The following is a 20,755-nucleotide window of genomic DNA, read 5'->3' as shown; positions in this document are numbered from 1 at the left end:
GCTTCTGAGATTCTTTTCAAGTATGCCAAATGTTTGTGAATGAATTCCAATTGCTTAATTTAATGATGAAAATGAAGACAATAAAGTATTGCTAGATGAAAAATGAAGCAGGTCTGCAATTGAAGCCTTTGTGTGTAATGAATCCAATACCTGTAATGATGCATGGTGCACTTTTAGTTGATGGGTAGGAAGTTTACACTGTTTGTACCATTAGATGAGTTATACACTTTTAGTTTACACTGTTTGTACCACTAAAAGTTTACACTTTTAGTTTACCTGTAATGATGCAGCAGCACCAGAATCAAACTTCTATACAGGTTTTGGAACATTAGATGAGTTATATCTGAAACGATCATTTTGTTGTAGAAGTTTGTAGAAGTTCCATAAACTGTGTATTCATTAACACATGATTTAGTTGATTTTGCCTAATCCGTGCAGCATCTCGAGTTAGATTTACTTGCAAATCCGTGCAGCATCTCGAGTTAGATTTACTTGCAAATCCGTGCAGCATCTCGAGTTAGATTTACTTGCAAAGGGGTCATAGTGTTGGCGCACCTTCAAGAGAAAAGAAACGCGCAAACAAACTATCTTATTTCGCTCTGTCGAAGCACACAAATTTGTGATCACTTTATTATCACAAAGGATATAACACAAGCTTAGAAGCATCCCACAACAAAGGATCTAAGATTAGTCGGCCGCATCCCACAACAAAGGATAAATTGTAGATCTTTTCCTTCAGAAAATCCTGTGTATTCCATAAAACTAAGGGTTAATAAAAAATACTGGAAAAAAGAAAAGATTCAAGTTCCTCTCTTCCACAGTCAACTAGAATTGTCTCATTGTATGCAAACATTGAACAAGAACAATATCCATACTTTTAGCTGAATCATGCATGACAGTGCTCATAGAGATGGTTTCATCATACAGAACTTTGATAAACACACCAAGCACCAGCATTCAATATAACATCAATTCACCATAATATATGATGAAGCCTATGCATTAAGTTATCATACAGGAAGAGCACAACCAAATTCTAGATCGACAAATTCAATTTCTGGAATAAGTTCAGAGACATTGGACAGGTGTCTGGCTAACTCATCAATCCCAAATGGAACCCAATCACTGAGGATCTGTGGGGGGAGATATCATGCGAGTGTTGTAAGATTGGCAGTGACTGCACTTCTGGCCAATGATGTGGTAAAAGACTTCGGTGGTGTCGTTACAGTCGTTGCAGAGGATCCAAACCTGTGAAATCACAGCAAATTAATGCCTCATCTGTAACAAGCACTAGAAGATCAACAACAAAGGAAACTGTTAGATCAAACTCAAACAAAGACTGTTTGCAAGTGCTGGATGGGAACTGTTCTGAGCCACAAAAGAAAACTTATTTGAAGTGTAGATTACAAACCGTCAGAAAAGATCAATAAGTTGGTCATTATCACATAAATTTGCAATAGGCAAAAATCTTACTCTTTTTCAGATTCTCTTACTTAGTATCATGATGCAAACATCACCTTTGTTTATGTTTTATTATTCTGTATACCAGTCTCTTCATAGGCGTAAGTTTCCTTGTTCTTGCTTGTACAGAAACTGTGGTTATTATATTCATTTAACAGTTCAAAGTTGAAGTGGAATTGGATATATGTATCGGCCAGTTGATGCATCATGTATTATCATTACTTCAGTATGGTTCATATATGCAAAGTACCAGCATGGGATAGACTAGCAATAACTGGTTGGAACAATCAGTACATTTTGGTAATTGAATCCTCGGTCCAGAAATTAGTGTGTTCGGATTATTACATAAAAGAAAATCAAGTTACATGATCTGATGGTATTCTGTGCCATATATGCTATAAGCATTGCAGCCATTGAAATTTCAAAATGTCTAAGTCTCACTCCAACAATTTGGAAGGACCACAATAAGAGACAGATAGCACTGACCTTTCTTGTTCTGTAATCCTCTGGCATGGCTGTTTCTTCTATCTGCAAAATAGAAAATTTTAATTTCTTAGGACATCAATTAATCTGAAAGAGAAGACACTATATGAATCTGTATCTATCCGTAAGAGTGAGAAATACTGATTAAAACATAAGTTAATACTTGGGAAACCTTCTTATGACCCTACTTAAATCATAAACCAAAACCTGTACAAGTCAATAGAAGACCATAAAAGTTTTTAACATCAGATCAAGTCATTGTACGGGCCATGGTTATTTGCAAGTCAATTAGATAGACAAGAAGCCGGCATAGACCATACGCTCTAAGAGGAGACATCCAACATTGCGATATCGTCTATCTATGATGCATTTCAAAGGCCATTACACAAATAGTTAAGATATCATGGCTTGTTGCTGTAATTTTCAGTCACATGTCTACCATGAGACTGCAAGCGAGCCGCCTGACACTAACAATTACTTAGATCTTCACGTTTCTGCTACTCGGTGGTTAGATATACCACAGTGTGATAACAGAGTTGTTGAATCCAAAACTAAACAACATTTTATCTTCAAGCTCTAGAAAATGGTGAATTCAAGCGCAGACACCAGACAAGATGTCTAATGCTTTCTCGATGTAATGATAACATCATGGAGGTATCTAGCTAGCCGGATCAAGGCAGCTGCTAGATCCTTCTGCTGAGGAGGTTGCATACCAAGGGACTTCCAACATACAAGGAGTTTGGAACCTCCCTATTCCAATATCTGCAGATCTAATGAATGTTGCACATGGATAAGACATTCATGGCTCTCCTATGGTTTTTTCTGTAGAAACACATTATCAGATCTCTAAATGTAGTGTGATGAATATATTTGTTGTGCTCTCAGATATACCTGGTTAGAGATCTCTGTTCAGAAGCATGAAACATTTTTAACACTTGGTGTCATGCTCTTTTTCAAGACATTCCAACCAAAGAAGAATAGAAATCTAGATTTCTTATTGTTAACTTTAAGATTTGGTTTCTTTGGTATGTTTGGATCATAAGATATGACAACCAGAATATCTGGAGTCCTAGGGCTCATCTCAGTGGAGTTTCCATCCATGATAACATTTCATATATGCTTGGACTTGAGAAATCAATGGATCATGGTTAAGTGGTTCAATCTTCTATGGCTATTTTTGATAACATTTCATGTGAGGGAAGTTTGCTGCTCTCATCATTCAGTAAAAAAAAAGAAATGTTACTCACTATAACCACTTCAGTATGAGTGGAGCTTGAAACTCAAAATATGAAAACGACATCCTTACATAATCATATTATTGGCACAAATTAATTTATAATAACTCAAGCATCGATATTATGTCTTCTGAATTAATTAACAAGGGAAAAAAAATTCAATGCATATATATCCAACAGTTTCGATATAAGAACAGTGAATTATATTTTCTCTTACCTCCTCATCCATCTTCCTCCAGATTTTTGACATGTCAATTACTGACTTGGAGCATATGGGACAACAGTATCTATATCTCATGATAAACAGAAGTAATTAGCTCAAGATACCCAAGTCTAAAAGCAATTCAAAATTCTTAGTTAATTAAATAGCATCGAGAATTACTTGTCATGATTCAACATCTCACTGAGACAATCAGAGTGCATTGTGTGCCCACATTTCAATACAGTTGTTTCTTTCAACGAGTCGAAGAGATACTGCATCAAAGTTTCTAACAGTGAGACATCCTTAAAATTTTAAAACCAAAAGAAACAATGCATCAATATATAAACCTCATAACATATGGAACAATGATGTCTCATTGAGTTTTCAACACATGAATGCTTGTTGAGCAAGCCAAAAGAGTAGCAGGACCCTGTACCCATGTCAAAAAATCAGATCCAATGGATTAACATATCAGTAGAAAAAAGGAGTTGATATATAAAGAGGTGAGTCAAAACTTGGACCAATTCATGTGTACAGACTTTCTTAATGACGATGACTAATGACACAAATGCTAGCTAGTTAACTTCACCCTTTGATGAAGACAAATCCACAAACCTAATAGCGTCACATGAGAAATGAGATAAGCACAAATAAATACAAGTTAAGAGATTTTATAATCATTAGTTGCTCTTGTTTTCCAGAATATATAGTTCTCAGACCCAAATAATGAGCTCTAATAGCTTTTAATCGGGCTTGGATATATAACTAATCTCAAAGAAATGTTTGTTTTTTTTTTTTTGCTACAAATGTCCCAGGATTGATCCAGATTTCATTGATTAATTAAGGCATGCTACAATCCTGCAGGGATTGATCAAGGCACTCGTGAAGTCTGATATATGGAACACTAAAAAACCCTTTAAGTCCTAAGCAACTATCAGATCCCACAAATTTGCACAGTCCAGAACTCCAGATATGGTGAAGAAAATGGTTGATTTTTGACCAAATTACAGTATGAAGTTCACTTCAACTAGAAATCCAGTTCTTAAGATAGTTGTTTCACAAGATCATGCAGACCCATAAACAACTGAGTTCACGAGGCACTCATATTGGAGGCCTCATGGACCAAGAATCAAACACCTCATTAGCAAGAATACAGAAATGAAAAACCAAATCATATAAACTATTTTTCACATTGTATAAGCATGAACGACAAGAAACTAAGATCCATCCCCACTAAAAGGAAACTAATATATCATCTTCAAAAGAAATCTGACTGCTTTCCGTTATGAAGGAAAAAGATATTGAACTGTTTAAATAGAAGAACCAAGCAATGGCTCAGACCAAAACCAAAGAACAACTTCAAAATCTTCCTTTTGTCCCAAGACCACTTAAACATCATGCAGACAATGAAATGCATCATGGCTATTCTCCATCACATTTCTGGGCCTTCAGAGGACTGCATTAAGCTGGGGAAAATTTTCGAGTAAGATGAGATGAACATACCACATTTCTGGCAGTGGAAGAAGTTCTCTCTGCCACCAACTCTGCTCGAGTATGCACAAGCTTCAATCATTCTACCAACTTCTCTATGTGCAGTAACAAGCAAGATCAAAAAACAGATGTAAGGCTAACCTGCAGATACCGCAATCCTCGCAATGGTAATGCCCTTTGTCAACCTGAGAAAACAAAAACAATAGGCATAAGAAAAAGATCAAACCGGAAACAATCAGAAAGCTCATAGATCATCAAGTTTACATCGTCATCGTAAAATCTGCACACTACACAGAAGTACTCCCCCATGTTGACCCCACAATTCGAGCACACTTGTGCAACCTGTAAAAGAACAAGTGCAATCCAAACTCATCTTGTAAACCAAAAAGATAATAACAATAATTAATATAAAAAAAAGAAAGACTAATCAACCCTCACCGGTTGCTCGGCGTCGCAAACCACACAAATTACCTGCAGAATCATATAATAGATATGAACCTAAGCCGCTCAAAACCCTCATGAAGGAAACAGAATAAGCAAGGAATCGGAACTCACCGTTTGAACATCGAAGCGGCAGATTTCATGTCGATCCTTCTGAATCCAGAAAAACAAAATTTCCCCAAAAGAGAGACGACAAATTCTTAAAACTCGTACTAAACAAATACTTAAAACTCGTACTGACAGAGATTCGGGTACCGTAGACTCGTTATGGCAGTGGCGGCAGCAAAAGATCTCATTGCAGCATGGCGCTCGAATCTTGCACCTCCTCTTGTAGTGCTTGCACCTGAGCAACATCCCAAGAACAAACAACTCACGAACTCAAAACAGAAGCTTTAGAACATATCAAACAAGGACAACAATAGATTCAGCAAACAAACCCGTAACCCATCTTCCCGAAGCCCAGTCGAGCATCATCAGCGGAGGCCTCCATTCCCGAGAGAGCTTCTACGCAATCCAGGAGAAGAGGGAATGGTGCAGAATCTCAATCCAAGACTGTTCATATATAGGAACATAAAGGTGAGACCTTTATTGATCATGGATTATAATAATGGTGGAAACAACAAGTTTTTTCCTTTTTTTTTTCTAATAACAAGTTACTTGAATAAAAGATTGGTGGGTGCATCAATTTGCATACAAAAAGTGTGGAGCTAAAGACCATGACAAGAACACCTTGTGGTTTTTATCTTCTAAACAAAGAGGAAATTTTAGTAGGGGGAGTTGAGCTCATGTGGGGGAGTCAAAGGGTCTTTATAGGTGTTTGGTGCAATGTCATACAATTAATTTGGAAATAAATTATACAGATGAATTCAAGAAATTCACAAGAGAATACTATTTCGAGGATTCCACATCTTGACAATCAATTCGAGAAGGATCCATCTTATAATGATGCAAAGATCTAAGGCTAGAAGAAATATTATACAGATATAGAATACAGTGCATTACAAAATTCTTGAAGCTGCCAAAACACTAACTGAGGGCAGTGAATTATGTGAATGCAAGGATGAAATATATCTTTAAATTACAGAGCATTCAGAATGAGAGGATGAAATATATTTTGGTCGATGTGTCTTCATACAAGAATGATGACATGCTTACAAGAACAAGTTATTGGCAGGAGTTGAGTGTTCCAGACTGAAATCTTTAAAGGCATTTGTTGGGCTGCTGTTTGAGAAGAGATAGAGAGAGAATTAGGAGTAATTGTTGCCTCTATCTTGGGACCAATCAGGTTATCTTCTTTCTATCTTCTCATCTCCCATTGGTCCTGGGTTTTGTATTGCAGGTGGGGGAATGAACCTTGGGAGTGATGACATGGGATGGCAGACACTGGAAGGCACCCTTGTGATAAGCTTTGGCTGCTTGCTTGATGGGTAGCATGTCATGTGAACTCAACAAGAAGTCTTCTTTCTTCGAGTCGAAAACCCAGGGGACCTCTGTTCTTGATACAGGAACAGAACTGGTGGCGGTAGCATGCAGAAAAGCTAAGATGGACAGTGACATGTACTACTGCTTGCAAGAAAATTCTGTGTAGTGCAGCCCTTCATCATGAAGTTTCCAGTATCAGATGGACACTTGCATCAGATTGAGAGTACAACTTGATGTGAGTCAAGTGGATCATTAGAAGAAGAGGTCCTAAGTGAAACAATTTGTGCTGTATAAAGTGATAGATGAACTTGCTAATGTAATGCCATTAGAGACTCTGGTGTCAATTTTATTTCTGCTGAGTGCAGGCACATGTAGAATGGAGATTATTGGTCTTCTTCTTCTTCTCCAAGAGTTGCCTTGCTTGCCAACTTTATCCCATCCAAAGCAGTCTAGTGCAAGGACAAGAGGTCTTCCCTTGGCCTATTCATCTTTATTGCTCTGCAATTATTCTATCTGCCTCAATTTATTACACTTTGTTGCAGCTCTAATACACAGTGATAGAATTTACAACTATAGTTCTACACCAGTATTGCAACTATTGCAGTCCACTTCCAACTATTGAAGACATAATACTAGGTTGATGCACATTACTGTCCATGTAATTCTTTCTTTCCATGGAGAATTTTAGGTACTCATCATCATGTATAAATTTTTTCATATAAGAAAATTCTAGTCATATCTCATTTGTAAGCACCTGAGATTTCTTTATATACCATCTTATACCTCTGCCTACAAGCATTATTACTTCCTTTGGAAGCTGTAAAAATGAAAATTATCCTATCACAACAAAGTGTTCCATTACTCTATCCATCTCAATCATTAAGATGCCTACAAAGATAAATTTCACTTTGTAAATATTTTTATTAAGATAAAAAATGCATTGCACCCTATGAGATTTTCCTAACAGATATCCATTTGCTATAGAATATTTGTAATGATGTTTACTGAGGATATTAGCTATTTTAATTGGTCAAGACTTTATCTTCAGCACTTACTATTTATGAAAAATAATATTATTATTTGTCATTATTATTATTATTATTATACACATATTCGAATACCACAAAAAAACTATTTATATCCCATTCAATGGTAATTTCTTTTTTTTAAAAAAATTATGGCTTTGTTTTAGGGGAAAAAAACACAAACATTTTTCTTGCTTCAGGCAAGAAGACATAGAAACCCCAACGTGCGCCCAACATGGCGAAAAATAGACAAGAAAGAAAGATTCTGTAGAAGCAACCTCAGCCAATCCCCTTCCACCATTGGAATCAGTCAGATTCAATCAAAGCTTTCCTGGGCGTGACAGCCTTTTTCATCACCAAATCTTGCTGCTCCCTTCCTCTTCCAAGCTGTCAACACGTCTATTATATCACCATGACCTCCTCGCCTTCCGTGCAGTGTTGCACTCCTTCCTTCCTTCCTTCCTTCCTTCCACCTTCCCGGCCCCTTTTGTCTTCGACCTTATCGCCCTTCTCCACCAATGGGCTGCGGCGGCTCGAAGCAGGACGTGGCCACCGGCAACACGATCACCCGCCGTATCCTCCGCAGGCCATCGAGTGTCTCCAAGAGCAAAGCATCTTCGACGTTGGCGAACGGCGACGCCTCCAAGAAGCAGGCGGCCGAGGCAAACGGTGCCACCGGTGAGGCCAAGCTCGTGTCGAAGGAGTCGTCGGAGGAGTACTTCTCGTCGAGGAGGGAGATAGAGTGCTTGGACGTGGTGACGGGGAGCGAAGGCGCCGAGTACTTCTCCCCCATCGAGGACTCCGACGCCAACGTGAAAACAGCGGAGGGAAGCGGAGAGATCGCCGTCTCCGAGGCGAAGAACGGTGCCGCGTTTGGGCCAAAGAAAGAGAAAGAGCAGATCGGCCGCAAAGAAGATGACGGTATGCATCACATTGTCAAAAGATCTAATTGGATTAACAGAAGAATAGATTCTGATGCTCGATTCATCTACTGCTTCAATGTATACTTGTTGTAGTATAACTAGTAAGAATCATTTCTCGTATGTTTCGTTCGATCCTACTACTAACATGTGATATTTGTAGGGGAATCACTTGGAAAGCAATCTGTAGATTTCAAAGAGGCCATTTCCATCAATGAAGCAGAAGCAGAAGCAGAAAAGAAGAGTCCAGGAGAGAAGGAGACTGCAAAGGAGTCATCAGCTCATTGACTGATGGAGAGAGATTAATGCAAACCTTTCATGTTCTTTCCATGTATTACATATGATTAATAATCAAATATTAGATACCATATTTTCCGACGCTTGGCATGTATAATAGCTCAGTGAGTTGGAGACAGCATGCATGATCATGATTAAATGTAGTAGTAATTGTACATTGAGATTTTTATGCTTGTTTTCTTTTTCTCTCTGTTACTTTTTCTTGCTTTAGAGGGAGAAATGCAAAAAGTTACTCAAAATTATATATGAAAATTTAAATACTCTTAATTTAAGTAAAGGTGACCTCATAGGAAACTTAGCACAATTATAAAACATCCTATTGTGTGATTAACCAAAAATTTTATGGAAATGTGATGCATCCTGTTGTGTGATTTATCCAAAGTAAGTGACTTTTTGATAATTAAGCTGAAAGCAAAAAAAAAAATATACTTAAACCTATTCTGTAATCCTAACTATGATCCAAATCCACTTTGCAGTTTCACCACATCCTAATATTGTTTGCATTTCCACTTGCCACCATGAAGTAAAATTCAATGTCAGTAGCCTTTTCCCATCTTTTACATCAAGAAAGTGCTATCAGATTCCCATTGGATCATTCCTTCAGTGAACTCGTTGTCAATGCATTAAATATCACATTCCAACCTAATTAGCCACTGTTCAATTTATAAAGAGACCTGTTGGTTACTCACTGTTGTAATCCAAACTGAACCTTAATTGGAGACATGGTTACTAATAAAATTATCTCATCACCTAAACCTCAACTTGGGAAGTTCAATCAATAATTCTGTATGATATAGGTTTTCTATTTCTCCCTGACAAAACTAAAAGTCTAATACAATTTTTATAAGCAGCAGTAGCAGTGGTCCACTCAATTTATGGCACAGAGCTATATATTCACATAATGCTGTACAAGGACATGCACATAGAAATATGCCTAGTTCACCACCATCATCCGGTTGCATAAACATTTACAATCACTAGAAATATGACTTCAATTGTCGAGGTCAGCTTGTTGCAACCGTGGTGATCTGGACGCGCAATACCTCATGAATTGCACCACGGTTGAGCACACCAAGAACCTCTCCCTCCTTGCCCATCGCAAGCTCAGTCAGAGAAACAATGCGAGAGCGGTGCTCATCAGGCAAGCGGAAGCCGTACAACCACCTGCCTAGCATAAACCAACTCACACATACTTGCTGCTCTGAAACTTGGCAGCTTTCAAGCACCTCCATCACATCAACAGGCTGCAATGTCAAATTCACAGGGTCTGTAGAGAAGACAATTACTTGGACAATACAAGATCTTCATCACAAAAAAAAAAAGAAAATAATTCACACTGTACATAGTTTCATGCATCACTGCCTTGCAAGAAACCCATCTACTTGATACCACACAGCAGAAAATTAGAACCAGAATGGATAAATATTATCAGTTAATGTATAATGTTCACAAAATGCAGAAAAACTACATAGCAATATGCCGTTAATATACGAGGAATGATGTAGCTTGTAGCAGAGACAATAGCTGTCTGTTGAAGAACTATTATGCTGTCTATGACTTCTAATGCATTAACCAGTCCTAGAAAAAAATGCAACTTTGAAGCTAATTGTTGGCTTTGACCTTACATATGGAAACACCAGATTATTATTTTAATCAGAGTATTCTTACTTAGATCTGCCCCAAATTAAACTAATTCACAATACAATTCTTTTACACTTCCATTCAGGATGGTAATTAATAAAGCAACATATGGCCTATGATATCTGCAAATCCTTGGTAAAATGTTAAGAACCAAATGGCACTCAAGACAAATTGCCTTGGATAGTCAGCAATACCTAGAAACTAAGCTTAAGCGGTGGTTATATACAATATTTTACACTTCTATTCAAGATGATATTTGATAAAGCAACATACGGCTTATAGTATCCGCAAAACCCTTGGTGAAGTATCAAGAACCAAATGGCATTCAAGACAATTGCCTGTGATAGTTGGCAATTCCTAGAAACCGAGCTTAAGTGGCAGTTAACAACCACTTTGCCGTTAGCTTATTCTGTGTCATTTATGCAAAATAATGTTCTCTGGGAAAACTTCCGTTCTAATGCTTTACCAGGACAAAATGGAAAACTCCTTTTAATGATGTTTCCTTAGGACAAACTTCTTTCCATATTTCTAGGAAAAGTTGCCTTTCTGTTTTCATGATTTTCTCTAGAAAACTACTCCAATTTTTTTTTCCATTATGTTAACTCATCTTCCCAAGAACAAAAGAGACCAAGTTTTACTTTTCTTGCATTCCAAACAGAACAAAAGGAAAATCTTTTTTCAACAATCCAAAAATATTTTTAGTTTTCATATAATTAAGATTTCCAACAATAAGTATTTTCCACCTTTTTCTATGCAATTAGACAGACCCTTAGCTTCTGCTCAATGCTAAAACCAAGAATCATATACCATAGCAAGTAAAATATAACAAAAATTCAGCTAGCAATTTGTATTCTGAACTCATTATAAGGTTTTGCGTTTCAAACTCCAAACAAATTTTGCTAGCCTTGCAATCTGCATGTCACAAACTTCGATAGGAAGAGTTTTGATACAACACTTGTTTAATAGGTGATATAGGTAATGCATAAAATAAAAATTGCAACTACTGAAGAAAATCTTGCAGGCAACAAAATAACATCATAAGAGTAGCTAAGAGACGTCCCCAGGTTGTATAAACATTGGCTCTAAGAGAACCTTGTAATGGCAAGAAAAATCAAGCAGCACTTTCGAGATAATTTATTAATAGCCTATGTCTACATTCCTTTGTTTTCTAGACCTTTCATTACTAGAAATCTAATTGACATATCATAGAACCAAAATAAGAAGTTCAACTGAGAAATTCCAAAAGAAGTTCTTTAGAGAATCACCAAAAGAAAAAGCAAGAAAAACCTGTTAACAAGAATCTAACAAATTCCAAAGAACAACAGATCTACTGAATCCTGTCATCCTGGTTAACAATTATAAACAAAAATATGAACATGAAGGAAATGTTACAAAAGAAATTTATGTAGAGGAACACTAACCGGAATGTCCAGTGAAAATATACAATAATGCAATCCAATCAGATTTAATAGCACATTATGCTCCCTTCTGAACAGGAACAGCTGCACATCTTTAAAACCAAGTTCCATCGAGCCCAGGTCACTAATTGCTTTTAAATAATAACCAACTTCCATTGACCCACTTTTTGACCACTCTAACACAGATTTTATTACATCAGAAACAGCACTGGCCAATTTCTTGTGCTTATTAATGTAAAAAGTTTTACATCCCTACAAAACAAAAGCATGATTAACAAGTATATCTGACACTATTACTTTGTAATATATGTTAAACTAATGCTACATTAAGCAGCCTTTCAAAGTTGTTCGTTTTGCAGAGCATGCTTGGCAATCATTTACAGGTAAAAGGTACTTTGCAATAAACAATAAAATCAATTTACATGCACCAAGATATAGATTCTCTGTAGCTATTTCATGGGAACTAACCAGATAGCTCAAGGACAATATAATTTACAGGAATCGGCATTTTCTTCATATTTTGACATTTGAAGCTCATAAATCCTCTACAAATGGCAAGGCCATGTTTTGTCCTTATTTAATTCACAGAACTCAGTTGCTGTACAACAATAACATGTATACCGTCTTCAACTGGTACAGTAAAATCCTAGCAAAAGTATCAAGTATGACTCAGCAAACAAGATCATGGTTAAGGTTTCCCCTTTTTAGCTATTATTTGTCTTTAAAGCCCAAAATCCTCTAGATATCAGTCCTCATTATCCTTTGATATCATATGTATGGGTGGAAGTTAATATTTTGATGGTATCTATTCCGGGATCTTTATATCATATTAGTGTCAACATATCTCCTAACTTTATATTTAATCTCCTCAAGCCACCAAAGTGCTGTCAACATGCCCTCCAAAGATCAAGGTCTTCTAACAACGAACATACATAAAGAAGATGTACAAGTTATTGCTTACATTTTCAACTTTATTTGCTTGATTTTTTTGGAAGTAACAAATACAGACAACTGAAAAAACACACTGGAAATGGAAACCAAAAAGGTAGGTTAGATACCATATTCTAGCCCAGATCCTCCGGATCAATCCATAGTTCCATATGCCTAAGTTCCTCAATACAAGTAAATGTCATAATTTGTGAAGTTAATGGTTATCATGTCCATCAATATTTTATTCAGTATAATAAGAATGTAGAGTGGGACTAGAGATTATATAACTAAAAATAACCTTCCAACCATTTATCTCTATGGTGCCTATGTAATGCTTGGACTATTAGGCTATTGCTTTCATGATGTAGAACCAGAACAATCAGCATAATGTGCACAATAACCAAAGATGTCATTAAAATTTACCAATTATATGCTCATACTTTCCAACTATGCGTTTTAACTGTCTGAAAAAAGATTCACTCAAGACCATGCATATGCAGATTTTCAACAAGGATATAAAATATAGAATTTAGCACCACCTTTGTAGATAAATACAAACACATAAATATTAATGTGCATATATCACAAGTATATGGCGCCCTATATGTTTTTTGACGAAGAAATTGACAAAAAGTACCACAGGCTAGAAGAATAATTCCAAACATTTCGAGAATAGATATCAACCAACATATGGATACAAAAAATGGCCCAAGACACCACTTAGTTAAAGATAATTAGTATATTTTAGCAGATCTCAATTGTGAATGTTTTGATGGACTAACAGATATCTTCCTATGCATTATTATGTGTGCACAAAGCAGTAGCAGCGCGTGAATTACCCATCGAAAAATTTAATTGTAAACCCGCAAATTTTCCAATACCAAACAGCGATGAGAATAAAATCAATTTAACAAAAATCATATCTTTCTGACCTGCGAGGGCAATGCACCGAGGTCGCCAACCGCGGAGGGCCATCGCCGCTTGTAGAGCGCGATCCAGACGGAATCGGAGGCGCAAAGGCCTTGCCAGAAGCGGGAACAACTCCCCAACGAGCAAACATCGGAAGCCTATTGCACCGAGTCAAAGATTGAGAGAAGAGGAAGAGGGAGAGAAGGAAGATGGACCGGAAGGCACCTCGAGCAAGGAGACGATGTCGAGCGAGAGATCGCATGGGAGCGAGCTTGAGCCGAGGTCGAACCGCGAGCTTCCGCCGCCCTTCTCCATTTCCAACCCAAAAGGGGAGGTTTCGGTCCGGTAAGCCGGAGAACCAAAGAGGGACGGCGAAAGCTTCAACGCGCAGAATATGCACAACAATGCTCCGTCTTGCTACGACTGTCGTCACGAACAGATGGTGTGTTGGCGCACATCAAGAAGAGCACAGCCCCGACCCCACCACCACTTATCCCGCTGGATGTACGCCACGTAACACGTCCTTAAAATCGAAACTCTTGAAGCATTCAACGTGAGCCTGTTGGTGTGACTCGCGCTCTCGTCGAAGGCACCGTACAGCTAAATGACGCCTCACGATTGGCTGGATGGTGGAATCCAGTTAATAAGTTCCAGCTGTGCCAAGTGACAAGCGCCGGTTCCGTGTATGGCGCCTGGCTTTTGACAGGAGAACCAAAAGGAGTATTAACTGCATAAACAGTGAATAATCCTTATTATGAACCGTATTAACAGTTCCCAAAAAATCCAAGTTCTCAATATGAACTGTATAAACAAAAGGATTATTAAGGTATGATGATATTTATATAATGATAAATTTGATATGAAAATAAATTCAATAAGGTTTACCACCCAAACTGGCATTTGAAAGTGTCAATTAAAGATTGATGTTATGAATGCAATACTGCTTAGTAGATAAGAGCAGTCGAATAAAAGTTCAAGTCAAATATATAAACATAAGACTGGAGGAAAAATCTTATGTTTATCTTCAAAAAGAAATTATCATGCCAATATGGGATGTTTACAAGGACATTCAAAATATAATCCAAAGAAATAGACATGAATAGAAAGGTGGAGAGATCAGGGCAAGGCAATGCTTTCACATCATGAGCCAAGAACTAGAATCATGAATTTGGGACACCTGCCAATACTAATCCAATAAAGACCCTTTTTTTTTTCAGGTGAAGATAACCTGTTTTTCTCCATTAAATACTTGCTTCTCACTTTTGATGGGCTGAGGTAGACAGTCAAATAAAATACTGCAAAAGATTGGAATTCCTACAATCACAAGCTTATACTTATGACCAAGTTGTCATATGCTGGCCTAGAGATGGTGAGAAAAGATTGAATACTAAATGAAAAAACAAAAAGGTTGGATACAGAAAGCAGAAAAGCCTGATGATTCCCTAATTAAATAATCTTTTCAGTGCATGTAACAACAATACCAGATTCTGAGAAATAAATAACTACCATTATAGTGAACAAAAGAAACCAACAATGACATCAACAACATCAGCTACGCATAGTCCCATGAGACATATAGATACATAAATGAGATGTCTTATGCAAACTGCTCTGCAGATTTAATGGACAAAAATCTGATGACATTTACTTGTAATCTAGGCTACAAAAAACCCTACACAGAAATGTGCACCAACTTGCATGTAGGAATTGCCAGTATACATTCTAAAAGAAAAATAAATCCGAAAATTTTCTTTAATTTTTTACACGCCTTCTTGTATGTTAAAGGACAAGGCTTGGTCGAGGCACGACACACATTTCAGGAAAATGGTATCAGAAGATGTAGCGGATTTGCGGAAAAAAAATAGAGATTCCACAGAGCATCAGCTTTTTCACAGTGAATTTGGTATCATAATGAAACCTGTGATGTCTTGTGTGTCCTGACCAGCTGAACCCTGAACTATATCTTTCCATGAAAATAAAGGCATGCAAAGCAGTATCCAAATGAATGGATCTGAAAGGACATATAGTCATGTTGTACTGTGGAAGCTGCCTGGTGTATTTTTCCGTTGTCTCTCCCGCCAAGTTTCACCCCATTCTTTGGCCTCTGCAACAGCACGCTCTCGGTCAAGATTGTGGCAAATATCTTTTGGGGAGTCTCTCACACTCCCTACTTGTACTGGGCTATCCATCTGAGACTCACGAGTTTCCAACTCTTCCAAGACCCACGTGTGCCCAGAACACCCACCTGAACTCCCTATGCCAATTTTTGCATCCTCACATGCAATCATTATTGGATCCCTTTGCCTAGAGTCCGGAGAATTTTGATGTGGTGAATGGACAGCATGTTGATTGTCAATCCTGCTTGTGGACCTTGGGGTAGATGGACCATTCCTAGTACTCTGAGTAGAAGCTGCAATTGGATCATAATTTTGTGAAGCTAAATATGAAACTGCTGTCACAACATCCCCTATGAGAGGTCGAGTAGCTGCTTGCTCCTGCAAACACATTGCTGCGACAGCCAGTGCCTGATATATGCCTCTCGTCGGATAATGACCTTGTAGCAATGGGTCAGCCATTTTGGCGAACTTTCGACGGTCTTTAAATAATGGACGAGCCTGTGCATGAGATCAACAAGCAGTGATAGTTTTCGTCAAAAACAGAGACTGAAATTTGCAAGGTCAGCCTAGAACTAATTTTTCAATGTTTACGTTCTGAAATTCTAATATCTAGTATTAGGAGCTAAGGTCGATAATTAGAATATGAAGCATCATAAAAAGTAGCATGTCCTCAAATAAAACCTATTATAAAGCCAACAGGGACTGGATGTAGTACAAAAATGTGAAAGAGCAACGTACCCATGCAACTAGATATTGTTCTCCAACAGGCCTGCTGTTGTCGATGGCTTTACGGCCGGTGATCAGTTCAAGTAACACAACACCAAAACTATATACATCAGATTTCACAGTTAACTGCCCTGTCATAGCATACTCAGGAGCACAGTAACCATACGTTCCCATCACTCTGGTTGAGACATGAGTCTTGTCACCAACAGGACCAAGTTTCGCAAGCCCAAAGTCTGACAACTTTGGATGATATCCTTTGCCAAGAAGTATGTTTGATGATTTGAAGTCACGATAAATAACTGGAGGGTTTGCCGTATCATGCAGGTATTCTAAGCCTTTAGCTGCACCAGCTGCTATCTTCATCCGGGTATTCCAGTCAAGTGGTTCCACATCAGCTGGGATATCTATTAAACCAAAAGGGCAGAAACAATCAAGTCTCTAATTTTTCAGGGATTCCGAATCATTTGTCATGGAAAGATCATACCACAAAGATCTTACTATAGTATGCTTTTCACTGTGTTGCAGGAAAAGATAAAAAGGGAAAAAGATGGAGTGATGAAATAAAAATCAGTAATTCCATGCATACCCAACAAAACCAATCAATCAGAACTAAGAGCAGTTGACACCTATCCTTGTCCATAATGAAGTTCTTTAACAGTTCATATATGTAATATCAATTCTCAATACAAAAAAAGAAATAACCAAATGTTTTTATCTTCGGATTGATTTCCATTAATGTGAAAGCACTACAGAATAGCAATCGGTAACAGTATCTATTGAAAGTCAGGTTATTTGAATCATAAATCTGACTTTTTTTTTAGCAATGGCATTTATCTTAATGAATTGTCTACCAGGAAGATTGCCAAAGTTATTTAAGTATGATCTAACTGCCAAAGTTATTTTTAGTCATTACTATAATCCAAATGAATCATCAGTGAACCATTACTTTACCACTTGCACACCTCCGGTGATAGTATTTTTACATGGCAAACAAAAGTAATCCAAGGATTCACAGAATGAGGTTCTAAGACATTTGCAAAACTGACCTGATGAAGAGTAGCATTAACATATGATGCACATGAACAAGTTTAAAGGAGAAACTTTGATACTTTGAGGAGACAATCCTCCAATTGGCAAAGGCCAGTTGCAATATGACTTGCTGGCGTATACAGCTTGCATTTCCAGCATAGTAATACACAGATTGCCTTTCCAGCATTAATTTCAAGATCTCAGTTCCTAATAGATCATTCAATATGATGACATAATAACTACTTTATGAATCATTCTTATCATTTATATTTATTTAACAGTTTCTACATATAATTCTAGATCTGCAAGTATAGCAATTAAGGAAAATCAAGAAGAGAAACAGCTAAGGAAAATCTAACCATGCAAATGATCTTCCAATGAACCCAATGGCATAAACTCATAAACGAGCAGTCGTTGATCACCATCAGCACAATAACCAATCAGATTGACAAGATTCGGGTGATGTAATAGGCTAAGCATGAGGACTTCAACCAGAAACTCCCTGTTCCCCTGAAGACCGTTTCTGTCAAGTTGTTTAACGGCAACAACCTGCAAAGTTCTATATCAGCTGTATGCTCATGTATGCTCTTTAGACAAAAACAATTTTCATATCACCACTAAAAATACAGATGGTTCTTATTTAGCAACTGTAGAAGCATAAAACAACTTTTGCTAATAACACAAGGATTTTTTTACCGTATTTAAGATAAGTTTCATTAAAGGGATCAAGATACTTGTTGATAGATAAAACAGGCACATGAATGTACATAAAATCAGGCACTATAAAACAAAAAGAAACCAACCTGCCCAGTCTCTAACCTTCCTTTATAAACGCGACCAAAGCCACCTTCACCCAAAAGGCAATCTCGTCTAAAGTTCTTAGTGGCTGTAGCAAGCTCACGGAAAGTGAATGTCTGTGCCGCAATATTGCCAGCATTGCCTTCTTTCGGAGTTGATGCCCCATTTTTGGAGACTGAATCGGTCCTCAACTTCGATTTGTCTAGGACCACAAGCAATCCACAATAGTAAACCAGAAAGTTAGATACTCAGCGCTCAAGCAATGACCAGCATGTCATTGAACTTTAAAAGCATAAGCTACAAAGGTGGATAAGATTCTCGAATGCTACACTCTGAGTGAAGTTTAACTAAGACCAGCAATGTGCATTACATCGGACAAACTCTTCTAGCAAGAAGGCATGATAATTTCATGCGTGACCTTTTAATTTGTCTATCTGAATTCTGATCATTTAACGGCGCAGTAATCACCCTAATGTCTTTGACCAAACAAGATATCCTTCTTAGGAATGAGCAATCTAGGCGTATGACGATAACGATGACGACCTAGCGACAGCGGACTGACCTCCAAATTCTGAAAGAATATCCGACGAGAGAGTTCGCAAATAGCTTGATAATTTTTTGCTTATTTCCTTTTTTAATTCATATGTATTCTCATGATACCGTTCGACATTTATCCAAAAGAGACGTTCGAATGTCCTAAATTCAAGACATCCACAGAAGCTCCACAGATCCGGCAAGAAATGTGAAGAAACAGAACGATCAACACAAAATAAACAAGCACTCCCAAAAGCAGCAGATAGAGTCCATTAGATCCACGAAATTCTCATAAACGAACAATCTATACCATCAAAAAATCCCAACTTTCTTACCAGAACTGCCATGGTGAGATGACGGAGCGGCGGAAAACTCCTGCTTGCAATCCGCACCACCTATCCCTTCGATCTTCTTCTTCACCTCCTTCTCCTTTCCCTGACCGGGCGATCGAAAACACGGAAAGCAAACCATTATCAATCAGAATAACTAAGATAAATTCCCGAATAAAGACAGAACTCCGCCAACAGCTCCCCCTCGATTCTCCGATCTATCGCGAGGGAGCGGCTCGGAATCCCGTCGGCGGGGGGGGGGGGTGTGTGGGTGTCCGGAGCCAAGTAAGAAATTGAATTGAATTGGAGAGACAGGGAGTCGTCAGCGAGCGCGTGCGAGGTAAGAAATTGGACGACGGCGAAACGCACGGGGAAGAGATCGTTGGGTAATGTTCTCATCGATAAAATACTCTATACCTTCAGTTCCTCACCCCTCTCACCTACCATAAATATGGGTCCCACAGGGTCCCACTGTTTGCCGAACGAAATGACAGGTGAAGAGAACGGGGAAGTTATAGAAAAGATCTTTTTGATATATAAAACTATTCCCAGTATTAATTGGTCATTAAATATTTGTTTTTTATTTGTAGAAAGGTTGTCTTATTGGAGTTGAATATTTTGGAAGGTCGATTTGCTTCCATTTCGGTTTTTTATTTCTAAAAATAATTTTAAAATATTTTTTTTTCAAAAATTTGACTTAGAAAGCATGTGTGCTAGTTTTCATATTTTCAAAATTTTGACATAGGAGGCATTTCTAGAACACAATATTTTGGAAGGCCCTCATGTCATTATTTGAATTCCTGTATTGTATTTTTAAATATGAATATTTTAAATTAAATTAAAAATTATATGTTTTTGTCTCTATCTTTTATTCTTTATTGAATTAATTTCATTCGGTTCTTTAAATTCTTGAAATTAAATGAATTTATGCATTTACCTAGAAAAGTTCTTGTGTTTTATCTTCTATCTGAAGCATTCATTGTTTTTCCAAAATTTATATTGAAACATTCTATTTTTTTAATATAGATATTACGATCGCCCCTCAATGAACCCATGTCTTTAAAATTTAGATTAAAAAATAAATAATCATGTATAATCTAATTCAATTAAGTAAATAAATATAAATAAGAAAGATGAATCGATTTATAATGACCCGATTATCTGAACCTACATCGACTTATGATTCATTTAATTTTATTGATTTTTTTCAATGTTATTGATTTTTTTTTCAATAAATGAGCGTCAACAACTCTTTAAAAATTTTAGATTTAACTTAAATCTTACATTTAATCACTAAAACTTTTACAAATTACTTCATACTTACAAATACTTATGAAGCATAATAAT

General features: G+C 37.3%; 4 protein-coding genes across 4 annotated transcripts; 1 reads left to right on the top strand and 3 right to left on the bottom strand.

Annotated features, from left to right (window-relative positions):
- Window positions 1-813: 813 nt before the first annotated feature.
- On the bottom strand, window positions 814-6,161 carry LOC135645013 (E3 ubiquitin-protein ligase MIEL1-like). The gene is made up of 13 exons (XM_065163039.1): window positions 6,043-6,161; window positions 5,751-5,865; window positions 5,569-5,656; window positions 5,428-5,466; window positions 5,311-5,343; window positions 5,137-5,214; window positions 5,014-5,057; window positions 4,885-4,925; window positions 3,729-3,811; window positions 3,562-3,653; window positions 3,397-3,466; window positions 1,948-1,989; window positions 814-1,248 (listed from the first exon to the last, which is right to left on the bottom strand). The coding sequence occupies exons 2-13, from the start codon at window positions 5,801-5,803 to the stop codon at window positions 1,123-1,125; spliced, it is 789 nt and encodes a 262-aa protein (XP_065019111.1). The 5' UTR covers window positions 5,804-5,865; window positions 6,043-6,161; the 3' UTR covers window positions 814-1,122.
- A 2,048-nt stretch (window positions 6,162-8,209) lies between these two features.
- Window positions 8,210-9,127, top strand: LOC103995347 (uncharacterized). Its single transcript, XM_009415915.3, has 2 exons — window positions 8,210-8,681; window positions 8,844-9,127. The coding sequence occupies exons 1-2, from the start codon at window positions 8,279-8,281 to the stop codon at window positions 8,966-8,968; spliced, it is 528 nt and encodes a 175-aa protein (XP_009414190.2). The 5' UTR covers window positions 8,210-8,278; the 3' UTR covers window positions 8,969-9,127.
- A 672-nt stretch (window positions 9,128-9,799) lies between these two features.
- LOC135644698 (uncharacterized) lies at window positions 9,800-14,279 on the bottom strand. Its single transcript, XM_065162526.1, has 4 exons — window positions 14,101-14,279; window positions 13,899-14,033; window positions 12,040-12,288; window positions 9,800-10,221 (listed from the first exon to the last, which is right to left on the bottom strand). Exons 1-4 carry the CDS (start codon window positions 14,188-14,190, stop codon window positions 9,982-9,984), a joined length of 714 nt encoding a protein of 237 aa, XP_065018598.1. The 5' UTR covers window positions 14,191-14,279; the 3' UTR covers window positions 9,800-9,981.
- A 1,295-nt stretch (window positions 14,280-15,574) lies between these two features.
- LOC135645114 (probable serine/threonine-protein kinase PBL7) lies at window positions 15,575-19,693 on the bottom strand. The gene is made up of 5 exons (XM_065163196.1): window positions 19,415-19,693; window positions 18,551-18,747; window positions 18,107-18,296; window positions 16,731-17,122; window positions 15,575-16,490 (listed from the first exon to the last, which is right to left on the bottom strand). Exons 1-5 carry the CDS (start codon window positions 19,548-19,550, stop codon window positions 15,903-15,905), a joined length of 1,503 nt encoding a protein of 500 aa, XP_065019268.1. The 5' UTR covers window positions 19,551-19,693; the 3' UTR covers window positions 15,575-15,902.
- Between the last annotated feature and the right edge of the window lie 1,062 nt (window positions 19,694-20,755).

Source organism: Musa acuminata, chromosome BXJ3-8 (assembly GCF_036884655.1).
Source record: "Musa acuminata AAA Group cultivar baxijiao chromosome BXJ3-8, Cavendish_Baxijiao_AAA, whole genome shotgun sequence".
Taxonomy (NCBI): domain Eukaryota; kingdom Viridiplantae; phylum Streptophyta; class Magnoliopsida; order Zingiberales; family Musaceae; genus Musa; species Musa acuminata.
This window is presented reverse-complemented; position numbering and strand designations above follow the sequence as displayed.

Excerpts from the sequence above, each read along its gene's own strand:
- LOC103995347 (XM_009415915.3), top strand. The coding sequence starts at position 8,279 with ATGGGCTGCGGCGGCTCGAAGCAGGACGTGGCCACCGGCAACACGATC. Across the intron at positions 8,682-8,843 it reads CGGCCGCAAAGAAGATGACG|GGGAATCACTTGGAAAGCAA; the intron begins GTATGCATCACA and ends TGATATTTGTAG.
- LOC135645114 (XM_065163196.1), bottom strand. The coding sequence starts at position 19,550 with ATGGTTTGCTTTCCGTGTTTTCGATCGCCCGGTCAGGGAAAGGAGAAG. Across the intron at positions 18,297-18,550 it reads GAAGGTTAGAGACTGGGCAG|GTTGTTGCCGTTAAACAACT; the intron begins GTTGGTTTCTTT and ends AGAACTTTGCAG. Across the intron at positions 17,123-18,106 it reads ATTGGAAGATCATTTGCATG|ATATCCCAGCTGATGTGGAA; the intron begins GTTAGATTTTCC and ends TTGGTTTAATAG.
- LOC135644698 (XM_065162526.1), bottom strand. The coding sequence starts at position 14,190 with ATGGAGAAGGGCGGCGGAAGCTCGCGGTTCGACCTCGGCTCAAGCTCG. Across the intron at positions 12,289-13,898 it reads TCGGTGCATTGCCCTCGCAG|GGATGTAAAACTTTTTACAT; the intron begins GTCAGAAAGATA and ends TTTGTTTTGTAG. Across the intron at positions 10,222-12,039 it reads TATTTTCACTGGACATTCCG|CCTGTTGATGTGATGGAGGT; the intron begins GTTAGTGTTCCT and ends TTGACATTGCAG.
- LOC135645013 (XM_065163039.1), bottom strand. The coding sequence starts at position 5,803 with ATGGAGGCCTCCGCTGATGATGCTCGACTGGGCTTCGGGAAGATGGGT. Across the intron at positions 5,657-5,750 it reads TTCGGGAAGATGGGTTACGG|GTGCAAGCACTACAAGAGGA; the intron begins GTTTGTTTGCTG and ends GATGTTGCTCAG. Across the intron at positions 5,215-5,310 it reads TTTGCGACGCCGAGCAACCG|GTTGCACAAGTGTGCTCGAA; the intron begins GTGAGGGTTGAT and ends GTTCTTTTACAG.